The sequence below is a fragment of the Fringilla coelebs genome (genome assembly GCF_963513975.1).
Source record: "Fringilla coelebs genome assembly, chromosome: 7".
Lineage (NCBI taxonomy): Eukaryota > Metazoa > Chordata > Aves > Passeriformes > Fringillidae > Fringilla > Fringilla coelebs.
Window position 1 is genome coordinate 19,284,049 of NC_140035.1, and position 22,409 is coordinate 19,306,457.

The window sequence follows — 22,409 nt, forward strand, 5'->3', positions numbered from 1 at the left end:
GAATACAAGGTATGTGCTTGTAAATGCACTGAGGTAGAAAAGCTTCCATGGGATGTATAATGGATAGTTTTGTAATTTTCCTCACTTTTCTTCACATCCCACAGAAATACCTCCAGTGATGTTCCAAACTGTTTTCAATGGACTGATGTCAAGTAAATAAACAATTGAACCCATTGCCTTGCACTGCCTGTTTCTTCAAGAATGCCCAGGCAGACTAAGAATCTAGCCAGTAATAAGATTTTTCTCAAGCTTATATTAAACTCCCTTACAAGAAGGAAAACTTTGTCAAAACCTCCTCTCCAGCAGCAGGTCTGGAAATGCCCTCAGCCTAATAAAATCTTTATTATATTATTAAGTCTAGTGTATTGTATAAACACAATCACTATAAAAAGATATCAAGAAGAGCCATAAGTAAAGATGTTTTGAAGATACTTCAAAGTACTCATTCTTACCAAATTGGTGTTTTACTAGAATGTGAACAAATGTTTTTTTCTCTTATTCCCTTTTCAAAACTGACATACAGATTCTTTATTTCAATTGTACTTGCACAAGCAAGAATGTTCTTTGAAAAGCCTGACAAAGATTAATATAATTTTTATCTCTGTACAGGTAATCCCATTTCCAATCCCTTGTCAAAAGACCAAGGTTAGTAAATTATAGTTCTGATCACAGCCTGCTCACTGTTCTGAAAGATATGTTTCACTACATTCTGCACTGCAGATAGTACTCTTTGTACTTTATAGCTTATTATTTTATTAAATTTGTTTTAATTATTTGGGACATTAAGAACTAAGCCTCATGAAAACTGGCAAAGCTGTGAGCTACACAAAAGGCTGTAGCCAATGCACTGCATGGTTCAGGAGTGTCTGTGCCATCAGGACAGTTCCTCAGTACCTGGGTAAGTTTAATATAAGGAGAAGTAGAAAAGGAAAAGAATCAAGGAAGAAATGCTGGCTTCTGTGAGGGCTCAATGCTGAGAGAATGAAGGAAGCCAAAACAGAACTTCATAACAATACTAGGATATCTGAAAACAATGGAATGACTGTCCTTGCAATTGTAAAAACCCCAGGACTTAAACTCCCTTTCTTTCTCTCCAAAATTTAGAAGACATTAGCAATGAGCTTAGTTCTTCTACTCCTATAACCAAATGGGAACTTCTTAAAAGGAAAAGAAGAATCTGAACCTTGGCAGCAAGAGGGGAGTAATGGGATTAATTCCCTAAACAGAATTACCTGTACAATCCAGTTTAATGAAAAGTATCACGACATTTTAAATTTAAGTGGAAAGGTCTTACATCAGTCACTGCATTTGGGGCTTGCAAAATTAACATTTCTTAGCTTTTATTTGAATTTTTATTTAAACTAAGAATTCTCTATACACACCTCATCCAAGATCAGTGGATTTGAGTATAAAATCCCACATCTGTGCAAGAACTGAAAATAATCAGAGAAATTGATTGTACTGTTTCTGTTGTAGGGGGTGTATGGAAAAAGTGCCAGTGCTCTGTGACTGACTTAAAGGGGTTGTCTTCTAGACAATGGAACTTTTTTCCTTTCCTCATTGGTGACAAGTGGACCGGAAAGAGCAAAAAAAGGAAGGATAAGGTTCTGAGGAAAAAAGGACAACAGGGCAGGTAGTTTGCACCTAAGGACATCTGGGAATACAGCTGTACAAGAGAGTCAAAGGAAACAATATGAATACAACATTAAGAGAAAAGTGAAGGGACAGAAAAAAAACACTGTTTTCTTTCACCTTGTTTTGGATGGCCAATAGCCTCCAACATAAATACTGCTTCCTTTACCTTCTCCTCCCAAAAACCTGTGGGTGGCTAATTTTACAGAAAACTAAAAAGAAGAAATGTTTCCATACTCATGACAATTCCTAGAAGATAATATGAACTTTGTGAAACAGGGGGAATGTTTTTCACCCCTGTTCATTCCAATGCTCTGGAAGAAAGGGAGCTCTTCATTCTCTCCCCTCCCCTCAGGCTTTTCCTTAGCCAAAATACTTTTACACAATCTGTCTCCCTGATGCATGCCAACGCTTCAGTTGCAAAACATAAATAACTGGCAAACACCAGCACAAACGACAGATGAAGCACCTTGCTCCCTGTAACTGTTTTGGGGCAACACTTGCGAACATATTTAATGGCATCTTTCAATGGACACATGGAAGACGTTTGAAACCTATGTCACAGGGATTGCTAAACCTGCATTATTTTGCACTCTGCCTAACACTTCTGTTCTGCAAGCTGGAAATAAATCCATACAAAAACAGCAACAGGAAATAGTTGCAACTAGTATTTGACTCAGCACAAGCTGATTTCTGTCATAGTCAGCAGGGCAAGCTTCTATAACCCTAACCCATGTTACAAGGAGTAGAAATAAAAGGAAAAGAAAAAAGGCAATTTCCTACTAACAAGTGTCTTTTATTGCAACATGTAAAAACATTTTACAAAATAAAGTTAATTAAAACTCTCTGGTTCACTGCCATGAGTCATCACCTCACAGTGGTCAAAGCATTGCCCAGACAGCTCACAGCCTACCAGAGACACCAGGAGGGAGACTTTCTCCAAGCACAAGAGTCCTATGAGCTGCATGATTCCAGGCAGTGTTCATAGCAGAGATGCCTTCAGAGGTGGCAGAGAGACCAGACCCTCATTCCTGGCCTTATTTCCTGATTTTGATCTCTGAGACTCTAGTCTTTGGCTGCCTGCCTTAGATCGCTCCAGTTTTGCTACTGCCCTGTCCCAAACTATTCCTGGCGGCGATATTTCCTTCAGCCTGAACTTCTCCCTCACCCTATAGCTGCTTCATGTAATTTGTCCGACATCCAGAATATTAGTCTCTGACTATGGCCTTTTTCTTCTTTCTTGGACTACATCCTTTATGATCTCCTCAGTTCTTGATCTCTATTCACTTTCACCCTGGTCTCTGTAAATTCATCCCAGAGCTGGCTGCCCCCTTCCTGACCACAACAGCTATTTAGCGTAGCAAACAAGAGGCAGGAATTCACAGGTTAGGCAGCTGACCTATGGCAGCAGCTCAACATCAAAATAAGAATCAAAAATCCAGTGTATCTTGGAAAACACTCAGGCCACTAGCGTTGAACAACATGTCTTTGAAGTACTGCCCCTTTCTCCCTCACAGCCTCAGCGTAGTGCTCAGCTGCCAGAGCAGTGTCCAGAAAGGTTATTCTGTCAAGCAAAGCAAAATGGACATGGCTGGGATTTTCATGTCTCAACTGTGAAGCTGAGGCAGGATAGAGAATTCTATCTTAACTGAAAGAAATAAAGTATGTAACAGAAAAATTTCACTGGTATTGCCTGCATACTCCCAAAAAGTGCTTGCTACCCCAAATAATCTGCCATTTCATTCTGTTTCTAAAGTTTTAAAATTAAAGTATTTGCTAGCTGCTGACTATTCTAAAAGCTAGAAAACAGCCTGATATGTGTATTCAAAAAAACCTAAAAGCTATAATTTTATGGAATCAAAACAGCTTCAGCACACTAATTGTATGACCTGTAGCTGAAGCATTTGTTCTGATGTTTATCTTAGTCTCTGCATGGGCAGTTTTCCCTTGCTGTTAATCCCATTAGCAATAAAATGGACTAAGGCTCTGAATTCCTTTGTTCTGGCTTTTTACATGTTTAATTGCAGACTTACTTTATATTGGTAACATTTTGCAGTTGATTACTTTCTTATATAATGTAACTTATTCAGGAATAAAACTTTATCTTCTTTACAATCTAAATCTGCTTTCAGACAGATGAGTGAGTACAAAGCATAAGTAAGGAGACCTGAGTTTCCATTTTGTTATGCTCCATGAAACACCAGAATCAATTAAAAAATAGCTTTATTCCTTTGTTGTTCATGGATGTTTCACTTTTATTAATGAAAACTTTTAGTTCAAATGAAATAAGGAGAATTTAGTGACAAAGGAAAAGGCCAAAATAGTACTATTCCTCTTACGTTTGTTTATCTCAGATAATGTGGAAAAGGAAATACATTAAACACTGAGGAAAATGAACATTCAAGGCAAGTATTAGAATCTACTCCGAAACTAATATGCTAGTATGCTAATCTGTACTATACAGTTAATCATAAAATCCCCAATTTGTAAATTTTATTTTATGGCTTCTGTTGGAAGTTCCAGGCCGTGCAAAGACAAAAAGGGAATAAAATTAACCAGCCTTCCACAAGAGTCTTGTCATGACATTCTTTTTGGATCCTCTTGTCTTCAGCACTGTCACATTTCTTTAAACTAGTCTAACTGCTTTCAAGGTTCCAAGTCACAGTCATTCTTCTGTCTCAGAGGGACTGTCAACACACATTCTAATAAACCAGAGTGGAGGCTGTTGAATGACAGGAGGCAGTCCCTCTCCTTTGGGCTAAATATGCTGCCCCCACAACAGTCATGGGGCCCATTTGCTGATGCAGCAATGACTGACCCCCACAGCAGTAGAGTGCTACTGTTAATGTAGCCAGAGGGCCCTTTTCTAGCTGCCTTTTTAATTTACCTAGCTGAGAATGTTAAACCTGAAATAAAATGTGTACTGCAATTTTCAAACATCAAAGCAGCTTCTAGTTTGAAAAAAGAGTTTTAACTATCATCCTTAGGACTCCTCTCCCAGACGGACACAGATTTTCTGCATTATAACAACCACACATGGCACCTGGCTGTTCCACACTGTATCCAATGACTACTCAAAGGTATTTCAGAGATGCTCAGCAGTTCCAGTTCTTTCATTCACAGATAATACATTTTAAAACCAGATATCTTTTCTTCAGGATTTTTTTCATGTCTGACAGATTTACTAAACTAAGTTATCAACTTCATTTCTTACTCTAAACTTTAAGAGAATAAAATGCCAATCTACAGAAGATATTCTTCCAGCAATGAGAAGGGGTACTTTGGATCTTGGCTTTTAGCCATTTGTATTGGTGACCAGAAGTGACTGTGGGTCTATCACATGAAAATATCCAAGCTGAATGATTTAGCAACATTTCATTCCAGAGTATCATATAGTCCTAAATACCCTTTCATTCTATATAGGGACAATTTCAGCCATTTGTGAGTCAAGGATAAACCACAATAGCAGTCAGATGACCATATAGTCTTCCTTTACACAGCATAGGCATATCCCCTTTTTTCCCCCTAAGCACAGCCATTATAAAAATTTAATTTCTTGCTTCTTTGTCCATCCTTTACTACTCCAGCCTCTTCCCCCACCTCCTGCCCTGGGCCTGGTTCTAAGCGGAGTTTACAGTTATGTCTATTTCCCAAAAGCACACTATGTTCTAACAGCTGGAATAGCAGCTTATATGTTAGAAATCACTCAGTTTGTGTGAAGCATTTCCTTAGGACTAACAATGAACAGACATGCCTGTTACACGCTGTTGTGTAGGTATTAGACAAAAGCATTCCTGAAAAACATGGCCTCTATTCTGTGGCCAGCTTTCCTTTCCATCAATATTCAACCTAGGCCAGAATTCAGAGAGACTGTCAACAGACAGGCAATCTCAGCTCTGGGGAAGGTAGAGTGAAAAAAATCTACTTGTCCATCTGCATTTTGCTGGCACAATATAAACAACTCATCTGAATACAATATGACTAAATCATCTCCACAAGAAGCTGCTTTTGAAGAGATCAAATATCCTCAAATTAGTCATTTGGAGTCAAATTTTGCTTTTCTGTGCAGGCTATAACTACTACTGATTTTATATGGAGTATGCAAAAACAACTAGGAAAACTTCAGCAAAGTTAGCTCCGAGTGTCCCAAATCCATAAGACAACTAAACATGGTTGCCTTTTTACAGTGCAATATTAATTACCTTTCAGACAATGAGAAACAATATGACCTGATCCTGTGCTGACAGTTTGCACTTGAGTTCTGTGGTAACAGATCTGTATCAGAACATCAGCTCTAATACACAGAAGAATCTGAAATGAAATTCTTGTAACAAAAAGCATATTGTGGTCATCCTGTCTATCAACAAGCCCTTTAATCTTACAAATGTATTAAAATGCCACAGAGAGATGGGATGAAACCAGATCTCATGCTAGGAGTTAGCACTCACGGCAGGCTCTTTCATCTGTCCCATCGGCGCAGTCCTGCACGTGATCGCACCAGTACGTGCCGGGGATGCACTGTCCATCGGAGCACGTGAACTGCTGACTCGAGCACGTCCTCCCCGCTGCAACAAACAGGCACACTGTCAGTCCTTCCTGTCAACCAAGGCTTTTTATTAGGAAAAATATTTTCCTTCCTCTTTAACTACTTCATCTCTCTCATAAATATCAGTATAACACTTTCTCCTGTGTATCTTGGTGTATTCAAGAGGATTAAAGAACACTTGACAAGCACATAGCAAACAGCATAGCTCTGGGAGGGCTCTTGCAGTCTGCAAGGTCACTGCTTTTCTCCACTGAAGAATTGAACTAAGTTAAAAAGCACCTCCCTGTAATTATTCTGCCTAAAACATTAAATTACCAATTCTCACTGATTTAAAAGTTTTCTTTTATTTACTGGGTCAAAATCTGTCAGTAACTCGAAGTTATTCAGTCAACTGGAATCTCACAATGCAAACAGCAGAGTTGGAGGTAAGGCACTGCTTTCTAATACAGCCAGGGCCTCAACAGTCAGGAATAGTTTGCATATGTAACTAATGGAGGATTGAGAATGATTATGTCTCTTCTCTTGACAGCTGTCAGGAAGAAGCAATCACATAAAACTGTTCACTTCTACTTTGATTCCACTACAGCTAAATTACACTTCCAGTTCTTAGGCAAACTAACATGAATCTGTGAAGATACAGTTGAAGGACTGGCTAACTACTAACTTTCCCTTCCCTCTGCCCCCTGCACATTTGTTTCTTTCAAACTCATGTGGTTTCTCAACATCATCCCAGTCTATACATTGGCATCTTGTCATCTGCTGCTCTGCAGGGGCTCTCTCTGCCGCCTTCTGTCAGCAGTGTTCCCAAAAGAAGATCAGCCACTGAGATACTAGTGTCATGGGGAAAAACAAGAGCATGACAGCAAAGTAAAACAAATATCTGCATTTATGACTTCCAGAGATGTCAGACAGTTTTCCCAAGAAAAAGTTTTAATATTCTCCTCTAGCTTTCCCAAACAGTGAGATATTAAGTCCCTTTAGAACAACAAGAACAAATACCAGGAGATGACTCAAAAATGGCAGCACTGTGCGTGCCACTGCGTAGATACTGGCACTCATGATTAACCAGTACATGGTGAACACTGTTACAGTGACCCAGTTCCAAGGTCAAACTCAGAGCTTTTGCTCATCTTGCATTTTGTATCTACAGATTCTTTAGTTAAAACATAACCAGCAGTTGTGCTGACTCCTTCTCAGAGGAAGAGGGGAGCAAAAGGTAGTTATCTATCATTCAAAAATTTCCATCCTCAATAGATTAAGATGGAATCAAGGTACAAAAGCAAAAACCAAGTCTGTGAGCAAAATCCTTCCAAAATAAACATTTTAACGTCCCCAGGGGTTGTGAGTAGCTCCAGAGCTGTTCAGTTCAAAGAAGTTATCAAAAAAATTATACGCACAATCAAAATGAAAATAAATTAATCTTATCTTCATCACTTAGAGTAAATTCTAATAGTAGAAATGACAGGAAAACCATCCTTCAGAACACTACATTTGTTCTCTTGTCTTATGCAATAATGCAGAGAATGTAATTTGGTGCAGTAATCAGCTCAGTTCACTGTTCATCACTTTGGCATGTCCTTATAGCCCTTCAAATGCTTAGTCATGAAATTCTAAGGCAGAGTAACATATTTTATTTGTCTATCAATACTAAGAAAAGAGCAAAACCTATGGCTGTGGCAGTTAGGCCGTTAAACTGTTTTCTTGATCTGAACTGCACAGAGAACACTAAACACTTCACTTGAAAACAGCAATTCAGACATGAATAATACACTGTTCAGCACATTTAAAGTGAAATACTGATCAGAATTATGGTCTAAGTTTAGGCTGCCCAAATGATAATGAAAGACTAGACTCCCACCAGGCTCCAAGACCATAGATATTTCTCCTCTCTGAGTGTGAGAAAGAATGTCTCTGTTAATTCTAAATAATAATGCTACTAATAGCATTGCTGAAAATAATACAATACTGGCCAATGTTTGCTGATTATTACTAATTCCTCCTGTTTTATATACAAATATATTTCAAAGTCATCTAAAAATAATTAAATTTTTTTATATATAGTTCTGAGATGCCACTGTGAATTTTGCTAGCCAATGGATAGAGCACATACATGTGTGTACATACATATGTGTGTTTCACCATTTTTTAATGGTGAAAATTACTAAAATTTTATTAAGTATAAAACTAGTATGCACTTTGTATTTTTTTCTCTTTTTAATTAAAAGAAGCATGAGTAATTTTCAGATTTCAAGACCTAGAGATATCTTTTTAGACATATTTTCTGTATTTTATCTACTTCAGATTATCTTATTTCTGGAAACATCTTAGAGACACTTCTTTACTTACAGAGGACTTGTTTCTCCATGTTCTCAATATGCTGCCATGTAATTACATTATTTCACAAAGCTGGTATAACACTTGAAGTCAAAATACTTACGACATTGTTGATGTTCATCTGAGCCATCTTCACAATCCTCCTCATCATCACAAACCCATGACTGTGGAATACATTCCCCATCAGTCTGACACTGAAATTGATTTCCTTCACAGGTAGGTTGTGCTAGTGTAAGCAATGAAAAAAATTGTCATTTCACAGACATCTGTAAAAGCGCTTTCAAAGAAAATAATAGCATAAGGGAAAAGAAGGTCTAAGATTCAAGTGTCAATGAATTGTAAATTCCATGAAACACGTGAAGCATTTAGCAGATCAAAGAAAATGGACAGACCAGGGAGGTGAAAGTGGACTGGAGAAAGGATGCTCAAAGGCAAAATTCAGCTTAGTAAACTCCTGCATAGACTCTTCAGCCTTATATCCTCTCTCCTGGAGACACAAGCTCCTCTAAAAGGGAGACCCCAAAAAAGGCAGAGCCCTTTTTTCACTTTGGTATAGAGTCACCATAGCTTCCCCAGTCTCACAGGGGGGTCTGTTCAACTGCTCTCACACCACCTCTATTGCTTTATCCCTGGTAAGAACATGATCTCCCAAAACAAGCTCACAATTCCTCCCTGTGAATTCATGAGGCAAAAGTGAGGGTCAGATCAGAACAAGCTGAATGCTGTTGTTCCAGCTCCACTCTGTACTCTTCAAATAGACAAACAACAGGGAACCATCAAAGAGAAAGATCAAAATAAGTTTTGAAACTGTGTCACAGCTCACTCCATCCCTAGTTAATACTCCTGGAAGAATCTCTAGTACAGCACAGTCCAGTAAACAGGACTCTGGTCCTGATCATCTCTGTTCTCAGGATTATGTTTTTGCAGAAATACAAGGTCAGCTTTGTGCTCATGGGATGATATGCAAGCATAACTATCAATTTAACCAAAGCATGAGGGAGAAAATTAAAACAATGTGTAAATTTAGAGTTGAAAAGTACAATATAGCATCCGTAGTAAACTAATTAGTGGGATAAAATTGATCACATACTACAGACATGTACTTCATGCATACTTTTTCCTGCTTCAAGAACCAAAGAATAATCTTTTAGTATGATTTGAACCTCAAATCAGTTTTAAACAATCTTGCTAGCCACTCATGTGCCCCACTACCTATAGCACATTAGCATATTGTTTTTAAATGACAACTTACTCAAAAAAATGAAGTTTAATTTTAATTACTGCTGTGGGACAGCACCATTTTGTTTTGCCAGTTTAGTGGTATCTTCACCCAGGACTACACAAGTTTTTTAAGACCTAAAGTGCTGAGCAACAAAACAGACTGCCTAGCCATGTCAATGGCCTGCAATTATTACATGGGTCAAGCAGCAAAAAAATAACAGTGTAAAAAGAACAGATATAAATTAGCCTCACTTCCAATCAGCTGAGGGGCAAAAATTGGCCTAATCTGTAAGTGGCACTAGAACTGAAAAGGCAAAATACTAGCAAGTTCCTGAAAACAGACTGTGGAGGGCAATTCTTCATTTTCACAACTTTCCTGTTCAGAGAATCCATTTTCTCCATTTGAGAGAATCTTTGTCCATGGATATTACAGACCATGTGAATAAAATTGTTGCCCATGAGCTGCTGACACAGCACAATCAACTCTAGACAATTAAGCATGACTCTGCTTTGGGCACAGTAGGTACAGTTAGTTGTCCAGGGTCTGAAAAATCCAAAGATTTTGAGCACAAGTGATGCTGGTAGTATCTGTATATACATCCAATATTCAGGATTACTACAGTAACAGAACACAATACATTTCTACAGCTACTTAGAACATTAGTCATGATATGAAACTGCATTATTGGACAGTCAGATTTTTAAGAAAATGTTAAAGTCATGTCAGAAGCTGAGCACTACTTGATTTTCTGTGTACCATGCCAAATGAGCTCATGGAATATGACTCAAACAGATTCTGCAGTAACTCATGACAACTCCCAATTCAATATTCATTCTTGTACCACAGGTACAGTTGAGCACACAGAAATCTCCCAGTTCCTGAGATTACAAAGGAGCTGCTCTGTATTGTTGCACTTACGGCAGCCAGCTTCATCGGTGTCATCCGAGCAGTCTCTGGCCCCGTCACACCTCCAGTCTGCAGGGATGCAGCGACCGTCGCCACAGCGGAACTGCCCCCGCTCGCAGCCTGCGCCAAAACACGCGAACGACAGCTTAGCAGGACAGGCACAGAAAAACACACTGGGACATTCATCAAGAGCTCTGCTTTATCCACTGCCTTGCAGCATGGAGATAAAATGATAAGATGAAAAATAATAGAAAAGATACTACAAAAATATTTAAAAGTGTGTATATACCCAGACAAACAAACAAAATAAAAAAGCAAAGAACCATCTCTAAGTATTGCAGAAATCTCCAACTAAATTGCTGGAAAATGCCAATAATTTTAGCATTCGTATACTATACAAACAAAACAAAAATAGTTATAAAAAAGGAAAAAAAAACCCAAACAAGTCTCAGACTACATACACTACAGAAACCTATTTAGCAGGAATGGATCAATTTTAAATTCCCAAGCAGTACAGACTTTAAATAAAGGTGGGGCATCATTTTCCACATTATATCTAAGGGCTAAACATGCTAAACATTAGTGCTCTCCCAAGGGTATGAGGATTTAAAAACATACAATAATAATCCCTTTAGCTGATGTGGAAATCTTGTTTCAGTGGTAATTGCTTGAAAGTATAGAAAGATCTCAGTTTTGTTTTGCTTTTTAATAATGCCCTCACACTTAAAATATTTCCTCTGAAGTACAGGAAAGCATGTCTTGAGTCAAGATTTGAATAGCAAATAATTTTTTTTAAAAATTAAGCTTTCAGACATCTATGGCTGATCAAAAGCTATCCTGCTGCCATTCTCTCCTGCTTCATCTACTAAGGATTAAGACCTGATAAAGAAGCATTCATTCCCAGGTGTAAATGCAGCTGGATCAGGCCTTTATTAGAGTCAACTAATGAAATCTCCAGTCTGTAGGAAAGAGAAAAGGCACTGTTTATGGCCTTTCATTGTGACTACAGCCTCATAAAAAGGGAGTGAACAGTTTTATAGATCCTCAAAACAAAAAGCTACAACATAATTAGGTTCAACAGAGCTCTGTTACACGTTAATCTGTTGTCAGCACCTCAGAGAGGGGAACACTGAAAAAACCTGAAGTAGTAGCAAAGTCCAATTCTGAAAAAAAAAAAGAAAATCCCATTTCCTAATTAATTAATAACCATATAATAAAATTACATCTTTCAATTCTTCTGAGTGATCTGTCCAGAGAAGATAATCTCAGTATACATAAAGCACAACCGCCTATTTTGTGAATTCATGATGACATAAATAACACGCTACCTAACTTTCACGTAAAACCAGGCATATCAACACTGTCACATAAACACAGTTAAGTGATGTATTCCTCAGGGATATAGGCAAGCTACTTTATGCAAGGAATGTTCAAATCTGATTGTCTGTTAGTGACACCCTGATTTATAATGTATCCTGCAAATGGTCAAAAATTTCACTTGGATAAATGGTGGTACGGAGTGGTACAGGAGTATGTTCACCCAAATACCTTCTATAGACTAATGCATGGTGGTGGTTGGTGGTGCAGGTCTGGGGTTGGTGGTGCAGGTCTCTTATCAACTACCTTTAAAACACAACAACCTCCCTTGCAAAAATGCCCTGAAGGAATGTACAAGTTCACTCTGGAATCCCAGGCCCTCTCCCTGAATTTTGCCCTACAAAGCAACATTTTCATATGAGATTAGCAGTTAAAGCTCTAAAAACACAACATATAACCCACCATTTATCAATTGCAATTACTATGCAAAAAAAATACTAAATCTTCTTGTATATTTAGCATGTTATAGCTATTAAAAAAAATATTCATAGTGACTTAAGAAAGGAAGTTACAATATAGAATCAAATCTGCATCCACATGATTAGCATTTTTAATGAAACATGCTTATAAACAAGCAATATGAGCAACTTGCATATTATTTCTAAAGAATAACTAGCTAAAAAAATTTAAGCATTGTGTACAACAATAATTTATTTTGCCTATCTTGTATTAAGTTCTTATAGTTAAACATACTCTTATAGTGATTAAAATGAGGTGATAACACCAATAAACCTTTTTAAAAGCAGTATAAACACAGCAGTCTTTGTACAGTACCAGAAATGGTAACTGAATGTTAACAGAAAACCTGCAAGTCACACAGTTCTGCTACTCTCTATACTTCTCAGAATTATAATTTAAGAGGCTCACACCTCTACACAGTAAGCACCAATTCTTCAGCAGACCTGTTACAATTCAGTTCATTATGGCATTAAGCTTTACAATGTTATCTGCTGTGCTTACTTATAACTGAAGGCAAAGAGCTCTGAAACACCTACAAATGTTATGAAAGACACTTCAATTATCATTGTTTTATGTTATCTTTAGAACAAAGAGAATTACCTAGTAGATAATTATGTAAATTCATTTTAAAAAAAACAGTCTTTGAAAATCAGTAATATGAAAAAAGTAGAAGTGATGTGCAGTAATGAGAGCACTTCTCACAGAGGTTCTAAAAAGCTTGTGTTTCATCTGTGAGCAAAAACAATTCTAACTTTGATAACGGAGAAAGTAATTAGGGGAAAAATACATGATTACAAAGTTGCTACAAATACCCAGGAGAAAGAACCAGAATGAAAGAAAAAGAACCATGTCAGTAATAACCAGATTTGGTATATTCTATGCAATGTGAGCCTGCAGCACCTGGGTTTCAGCAAGAGCAGGGACTGTTAGAAAAAAAGGGGTATTCACTTGTTTATTGGTATTATTTGAAGCTTCAAGTCACTGAAGAATTAGTAATCCGTAGTTTTATGGAGGGTTTTCCTTTCAATAAGTTTTTGTGGTTTTTTTAAATGGTAAGGCAGCTCATTAATCAGTCAGATATTACAAAAAAATTATACTAATGAACTAATTTCCATAGAAATTCAGATTTACTCTGACAAACGCTGATAGGAAGGAAATAACCACTGAGTTTAAAAATAAGCAATAAAGTAATCAGTTTTCATTTTCATGTTTAAAATTTGCTAATAGAACAGAATTTGGGTGATTTTTGAAAGTTCAAGTTCCAGAAATTACAGAATTTTTGGTGTTGCTCTACTATTACTATAATTCAGTTTCAGTCTTCTGACTGTGATTAAAGCACTACTATAATATGGGCTAAAAAATGCCTGGCAGATCTTAGGAATCATATCAGAACCTATATACATAAAGAAGAAACTCCTGGCATTAACAAAAATAATTTTGAAAGGAAAAATTGGTTTCAACTGCTCAATATTAAGGAAAACACCAAAGAAATAACAAATATATTATATTGGCTTTAATATAAACCAGTCTAATACTGAAATTGCAAAGCAAAGATCAGAAGCATTACTGGAAAAATGTAGACCAAAGTACTGTTTCTAAACATCTTGTTATACTTACTATCTTTGGTCTTCATCCTAAATTGGTCACTGGAATTTATATTGTTCTCTGTGTCTGGGATTCTCTTGTAAGAGACTCCCAGTGGATGTTTCAGAATCAGAAGTTGCTCAGATAAAACAAGAAGGCTAATGTTACTAGCTCTGGGAAAGCTACTGGCAGAAAGGTTTTGTCAGGTAGTGATTTTCCACTGGAACACAACAACATATTAGTGATTTTATCAGATGAAAGATTGAGCTAATTACTAACTAAACACTTTTAATTTATTAAAAATAAGTGCATCTTCTACCACTATTCACCTTATTTTTCTGCAACAATTGTTGCCTGCATATGAATGAAGTACCCCACGGTAAACCACTGCCAAAGAAAAACCCCACTGCCACTAGGGGATGGTACTCAACATTCACACCACTGATGAATGTTACTCAATGTCACATTAAGTCACAGGGAATTCCAGCAGAAGAGAGAGAGAGGTTAATAGCATCACACCTTTCACAGTGCAATGATTTAACCCATAGGGCCACAGTCTTCAACAGGAAGGCAGTCCACTACACCCTCCTGCCTCCACTGGGCTTCACTTCATGTAGAAACATTTCCTTTCAGAATTAAACCTAAAATTCAATCCTCTTGTATTCAAACCAGAATGCTATGTTTGGCTTATAACAGAACCAAAACAGCCTTACTCTTCACCTCTGTGTTACTTTTGACTCCTTAAAGTACCTCCCCAAACAGTTCTCGTCTTTTGTATTATTTTCATATATTTTCTACCTGCCCATTAAACCTTGAAGTCCCTCACACTTTTAACTCTGACTACACATCTTCTGAATTACTTTTGTCATCCACACATTAAGAGCCATGATTGTCCATTCTGACTACACAGAATAGGCCAAAACCCTCATTTGTTCTTCCTTCCTTGTGCTCACAATGCCTTTGAGAACTGCTAACACTTCTTTAGGAGTTAGGTCTGAATGAAGAATTTAAAGTAATGAGGAATGTATTAAGCCCAGGGTAGATTGTACCACTCTCAAACTGTCCACTCAGAAATCAAACTTACACTGCTGCAATTACTTCACACTTCAGGAATCAACACTCTCAACAGATTTATTTGCATCTAAAAGAGTAATGTTCTTCCAGGCAATATTTTTTCAACTGAGCACTTAACACTCGTAATACATCTTCAGATTTTCAACAAGTAAATGCAAACAGACTGTGCATTACAAACCTCTTCCACACAAAATTTACAAATAGAAAAATAAGTGACAAGCTCTTTTTTTCTCCCTTTCTGGCTTCCAAAAAAGAGTACCCTCTTTCCCATTTGGCCCCCAAACAGAGCAGCCCACTCTAGGGGCCTTGCAGGTAAAAGAATCCTGAAGAATCACCTTCCATACACTTTGATGTTAAGATTTTTGCCTAGCTTAATTACTTGTCAAACAGCCTGAGGTTTTGGAATGCTCAAGGAGGGAAGGCTGAAACTGTGGAAATTCCATCTCTGTTCCACCCCACTAATGTAGAAAGAAGCAAAATTCAAAGTTTAGGAAAAACCATAGCTTATTTTCAAATAACGCCCTATGATACGAAAAAGCAGTATTCTGCTAGCAATTATAATCAGAGAGTGAACAAATATTATTAACAGATAAGAAAAATAGAGTCTGATGAAATTATGCTAACTTTCATATATCTCAACATGACATTTAACATTCAGTCTTTCTACACTCTTTAAGTTTCATTACATTTAATACAAAATATTCATATTTTTAAAAAACCCACAGACCACACAAACATCTTTAGGTATTACACAAAGCAGTAAAAGGTTTACCTGCAGTTTTCAAGCCCTTGCAACACAAAACATATTTTGTACCTGCATATCTCTAAATTAGATTAAAGAAGTAACTTTACTGACAATATCAACAAAAAGACAGTACAAATGTGCATCTGCACCCACTTCACATGGCTGCAAGATATTTATAGACAGATTGACAGGCAGACAGAGGACTAGTCAAGGGACAATCTGAGGCAGAAAAGCTGAAGTGTCAGATAAACAGCAATGCATTGTTAAAGGGAAGTGTAGGATTTCTTTTACTGAATTATCATCCAATTACATATAACGATTATTATTAGTATATATATTAGTGTGTGTATATATATAGTATTGTGTATATATATATATTTGTGTGTATATATATATATATATAAGTAGAATAGCATCTACAGACACAGCAGCTGATCAAGAACTCCTTGTACCTTGCACTGTGCAGTCAAGGGCCATGCCCTGGATAGTCTGCACACAGACAGGAGGCCCTTGAATTCCCGGGGGTGCGCCGATGTCAAGAAGCCAAATGGGCCTGTTCTTTCTTTCACCAACACAGAATCATTTTTTATTTTTAATCTGTCAGCACTCAAAAAAAGTCACAATACACAAGAGGCACACTGTGTTTTGCTAGTATGTTTATTAGACAGTAAAAGAAACAAGACACATGTCAGATTGTTTGGTGGTGGGAGGCGGAGGGCAGTGGTGGAAATGATAAAGGACTGAACTTGAAGCAAAAGATCTGACTCTTCACTAGTACTGGCTGGACTTATTTTTGAGTTAACCACTTTTTGGGTTCAGCACAATGACAGGTATCAGAAACTATAACAAACAAGTTCTACTCTGCCAGGTAAGAACCAATACCTACATTTGAAATTTTGACCTACTGATTTTTTTTTTTAAAAAAGCAATTCAAAATTCAAGACCAAAAGTGAAAATATTGTCTTTCATTATGGACTTAGAAATGCCATGTTTCCCTGCAGCATCAGTATTTTTTTATCATTTGCCTTTACTTGCCAAGCAGCAAAAAAGCCCAGCAAAATCTACATTATATCCTGTGCTTTGTGTCTGCATGTTCTTGCACGTACAGATATTTGTCAACTAAAGCAATTGTTACAACTAAAGCATCAAATATCATTTTAATAATGCTCACATGCAAAATCTTTGATAAAAAGACTTAAAATCATTGTATTCAATGTTAAACTATTTGTTTTCAGTTAATACAGTTATAAAAGGGCTATAGATTAATTTCTGCTAATGCCTCAACATAAATCCAAGAATTAAAGAAATTCAGGATTTTAATCTACTGAAACTAAGCAGGAAAGCTTTCCTGCAAAGAAAAAAGGGTTTAGGTCTCCTGCAGACAACAAGTTCAAGTGAATGACACTGTAAATGCTTCCTAGCAACATTAAAGATATTCATAATCCTCATCTCCTCTACCTTACTTCAGTTCTATTAACTGAAAAAGCAGCAAATGCAAACAGCCTGATCAAAATGGAAATGGTTTATTGATTTGTTCTTAACAAATCTATTCAATTTTATCTTTTTTCATTTTTAAGCCTGAACCAATAAAGAGAACAAACTCTTTTTTTTAATATACCACATATGGACCCCCTAGGGGAAAAAAAAATCAGTTTTAAATTTTTTTTTCTTAAGACTCTGGTATTCAGAACAGAACAACAATGGTTTCTACATTACTACTTTCAAATCAATTATCTGGGAAAATAAAAAAATAAAAAATTAAGATATTCAGTCTTCCAAAGTTGTTCACATTGATCGTAAATGTGAAATACCCAACCTTATAAATTTAAATCCATGACAGTTTATTTATCATACATGCTCACAAAAAGTACATATCCATAATTTGTATCTTTTCTATCATACAGTACTACAAACAAAATAACAAAAATTAGGTTACTTTATAATCTTGTTTCAACTTACTTTTTTAAAGCAACAAATAAACTTTTACTATCTTTTTATTCCTATAACAAGACAAGAAAAACAAATAATCCTTTAAGCAAGGACTAATTCTCATAGACAGGAGGTGATACTCCTTTCTACTGATAAAGTAAATATTCTTTATGTTGAACAGACCAGGTTCCTTCTTTCATTTAAGTCACTGACAAATTTCTTGTACTTCGGTGATAACTGAGGGTAAGCCATTAATTTTTTTCTTGGACACCTTCTTTAATCTAAACTGCATATAAAGTACTTTCCAAGAGGACACTAACAAAAACTATTTGTATTCCTTAGAGATTTTAGTAAAATTATTATTTCTATGGCCAAATTCAAGAGAACCAGCACTTGCAGTGCTGCTGACAGATTAGCCTTCTCAATATAAAAATGTCTATCAGATGTTACATGTGAAGAACGTGTTCTGCCTTCAACTGGATAACCCCACCCAGTTGTCTTGACAGTAGGTGTCTTAATCCACATAAATCAGTTGTGACTGCGTTAGTTGGGGAAGTGAAACAAGAACTGTGGATCTCTAGGGACGTATAGACATCCCAGCTCTCCTAAATCTTAGTAGCTTCTTTTTCATGAATGGCACATTCAGTATGCAAAAATCTGTTCTGATTGACCATTTGACATAAAGAGGAAGAAGAACATGCAAACACGCAGAAATAAAGACAGCCTCAGTTACTCACAGAAGGAAGCATCCCAAGCATTTTCATAAGAATGAACCTTGCTAATGGCCCCAAGGCTGCTGCAGAATAACAATTGGGTAACAGAAGGTGGGGGGGAATATGATCAAAAGAGGAAAATCTTCAAGACTAGGACGTATTTACAACTACACAGTGTGGGGAAAGTTGGGGGGGGGGGGGAAAGTGCTTAACTTAGAGAAAACATGTACAGTATATATCACTGAGAAAGTCAGATGCAGTAGCAGATGATAAAACCCTCTCAGGAAGCTTTTAGCATTTTGAAATCCTGTACAATTTTTTAAATAAATTTACCAACCCGTGTGCTGTTTTTTCTCACAATTAGACTGCATGCTGAGATGATGACCTGCATTCAATTCTGTCATGCTCTCCTGAAAGCTGATGAGTCATTGCAGCACTAAAAACTGGCCTCAGTAAGAGCCTTCCTGCACAGCTCATGACAGTTAAAATTGTTTCATTTTTGTATTTCTTTTCTGTATCATTGCTAGAATGAAAATGGCTATGCAACATATAACATTTTGTCAAATTATAAACCTTACTATAATTTTATATTACAAGCTATTAAATGAAAAATGAAACCTGCCATGCAAAAAATAAACCACTTTCTATTACAGATAATAAAGACGGTAAGCACATAAAATGAAAGCTGTTTCTGTCTTCCCATCACAGAACCCCTAATCTCAAGAAAATTCTTTAGCATGATACCAGTAGGACTCTAGAAAAAAAGACAATTTAAACTGTCCCAAAGCTTCACAGGGCACTAGTCATTTTGCACAAATTTCAAAAATTGCAGCAGTTACTCATTGCAAACTAAACATGTGGGATCGTTGTCAGAAGAGCAGAACTGACATGTCAGTATAGAATAGATCGACCACATGCTACAAGCATCTAGTGTGCCTACACAGACATTCTAATGCTGCTTACTACTGCCCATGACATTGGGAACTACATCTATTCCTCTGGGTACACTGACACATCACATTTCTCCCTTATTCAGTAGTGACTCAGTTTCAGTTAGCACCTAATGGCTGGTCACTCCGTACCAAGCTTCCCAAAAAGGAAATTCCATATGGCAAGACAGGCCTGAGTAAACAACAGATCTTAGATTCATAAGAGGGGCTTGGGCTCGAAGGGACCTTAAAGATTATCTAATTCCACACCTCCTGCCAGGATCACCTGAACTGAAACAGCAATGTTGACTGATGTGCTCACACAAAATTTAGTTTTATCTTAAAGAACCTGAAAATGAACAATAAGAACTAAATAATCCTTTGGCTGTTTCGTTTCTAAGTGTAGCATATTTCCTTTCTAGTTTTTCAAGAAATCCTTTTGCACAAACAGTAATATTAATGAGTATGCCACATTAAAAAGACAGTCCTAGAATTCATCAGAAGAAGATAAATACCATCTTCTACCATACCAGAAGAAGAGAAATATCATTTTCTCCTGAAACATTACTCTTCCTGTCAATCCTAATGGAAGTATTTTACCTATAACTTCCCTAAGCATCCAAAATCTGAAACTCTCAGATTTACTCACCCATTGTGACTTTTTAAGGATGCTTGATTCTGCTGTGACTTCCCTTCATTAGTGGCTGCTGTGCCACTACATTAATAATTCTTATTTAAAATAATTCATAAATTATTATTAAGACATAATAATTAATAAATTAATATTTTAAGGAATTGTTTAAATTACATAAGCTAACTACTCTAAGCAGTATTCCAGACACAGAGGTTAATAGTAGGGAACAACTTCTCTAGCTGGTACAGCTGCATAAGCCCTACACTTGCAACATGCATGGAAACACAGAAGCATACACGTACTGCGCCCTATGTCCTTACATCCAGAAGCAAGCACAAAAAACTACAGGAAAGGCATACACCATCTCCCAGGTATCTCAATGGTAACACACAACATACAAATCACACAGTTCAGAGGACTGCAGACACTTGCCTACAGGTCTGCAACCTTTAACTTGGAATCCCCGCCTCATAGCAATATTTTGTCTTTCACAATATCTGCTAGGAGAAGGTTGCAACCATGCCTGTTATATTGCTGTCCAGAGAGTCAGTATCTCCACACAGCCTGTTTAAAGACAAGATTTTTCCTTTAACAGAGTGATAATTTGGGGCTCTCCCTTCCTCTACTGTCTTACAGGATTTAAGTCTCTGAGAATTCTTAACTCCTATTAGAAAAAGTTCCATAGCCAAGAATTAAAAAGTTTTGCACCTGTTTTCAGTGAAGCTTTATACTGTTTTCTGTGTGGCTGACTTCACACAGAAAATGAATTCACTGCAGAGCTAGCAAACCCAGCTCAAATATTCTTATGGAATACACCACAGACTTTGTCACTCATTTCAGACAAACTGGAGTTTGTTTCACATGAAAAGGTTTTAAAAAGTATTAGACCTTGCAGTAGTAAAAGTATTTTTTATTAACACAGCTAGAAGGCCAACAAGAACTGCAGCCAACACTCCACGTGCTTGGTTATTATCCAATTCACTTCTCACATTGGAGGTTGAGAACAGCCCTACAACCCTGCTCAAAAGTGAACGTGTGAGCAGCCCCATTAAAGTCAAGCCATCTGTTTACTCAAGGCAACTTTACAAAAGGGTTTCCAGCAGCACTAACACATATTCATTCTAGCCCTGATAGGACTACTCTTGTTCCCAGCATGGTAAGGTTTTTAGCAGCAGCATTAGACAGCGGTTGCACGGCCAGCCTGACTTGCCATAGGAAAATGGAGTGTCTCTTTCTCACCCCCTTTCCCACACCTCCCTTTGTACATGATGCCAAGTTTCCCTTTCTTTTCTAAACTCCAGGAACTACCAGGCCTTTCTTTCTGCATGCTGCTCAAAATCTCTAAGCCATAATCCCATAGGTTGGGCTTAATTTTTCCCACAGGTTTCTAAGGGAAAGCAGTTCAGAAAATGTCCAATCAGCAGTGGCACAAAGGAAAAAACTCAAGGTTGCCAGCAACACGAGCATGGGATGTTGGAGAAGAGAAGGAAAATGAGTGGGGGCATCCTGCTCCCAAGGAGCAGTGAACCAACTGCCACTGGTCATCACTTCTCATTAAGCTGTACCCTTAGATGACAAGGTATGACAAGGGCTTGATCAAATCAAAATGGGTATTGAATGATATGAACTTGACATAGTAGATTTCCTTCTTTGGGACAAATCTGGGACATATATGTCTGTATTCCAGTTCTGCAGGCCTTATACTTCCTCAAAGTAAACTGAACTTTCTATGGTATATTTATTTGAGTTGATAATGTGCACCATGGTTTCTGAAGATAAAAACCATTACCTAGATTCTAAATACATCGGTGAATGTACCAGTTCCTGGGATATCTTGTAGACTATGCCTTCTTTTCTTTTCTTTTTTTTTTTAAGAGATGCCACAGAACACAACTAAACTCCCAGCCTTCTTCATCCACAAAAGCATGACCCAGCAATCCTCACTAAAGGGAGTCCCAATTCCCCATTCTCTGACTTGACTCAGCAGGGTGTAGTATCATGACCTGGCTGTGCAGGAAAATAATTGGGCTGACACACTGCTGCTGTAAACAGTTCCCTTTTGCTGAAGATCTGGCTTCTTGATTGTAAAACAAAGGCAACTTATTAATGTTAAAACTATAAAATAGAACAGGTCATAGAAACAGAACCATTTCAGTCAACTTTTATATGTTGTTTAATTAATCCAAAACAAAACTTCTAACAGCGCTCCTTTGATCTCTAATCCACTTTCAGCATTGCAAAACAAAGAAAACACTAAAACCCCTGAAACCAACAGTCAAAGCTTAGGGAATACACTAAAGGCTATCCACTTGATTTAACAGTTCT

At 37.2% G+C, this 22,409-nt stretch overlaps 1 protein-coding gene across 1 annotated transcript in view; it reads right to left on the reverse strand.

Moving 5' to 3' along the window:
- Positions 1–22,409, reverse strand: part of LRP2 (LDL receptor related protein 2) — a gene marked incomplete at both ends in the record, with an annotated part of 108,778 nt that overhangs the window by 81,552 nt on the left and 4,817 nt on the right. Inside the window, 3 exon segments of the mRNA XM_084209121.1 lie at positions 6,081–6,197; positions 8,616–8,738; positions 10,653–10,760. Coding sequence (XP_084065247.1) covers positions 6,081–6,197; positions 8,616–8,738; positions 10,653–10,760 — 348 coding nt within the window.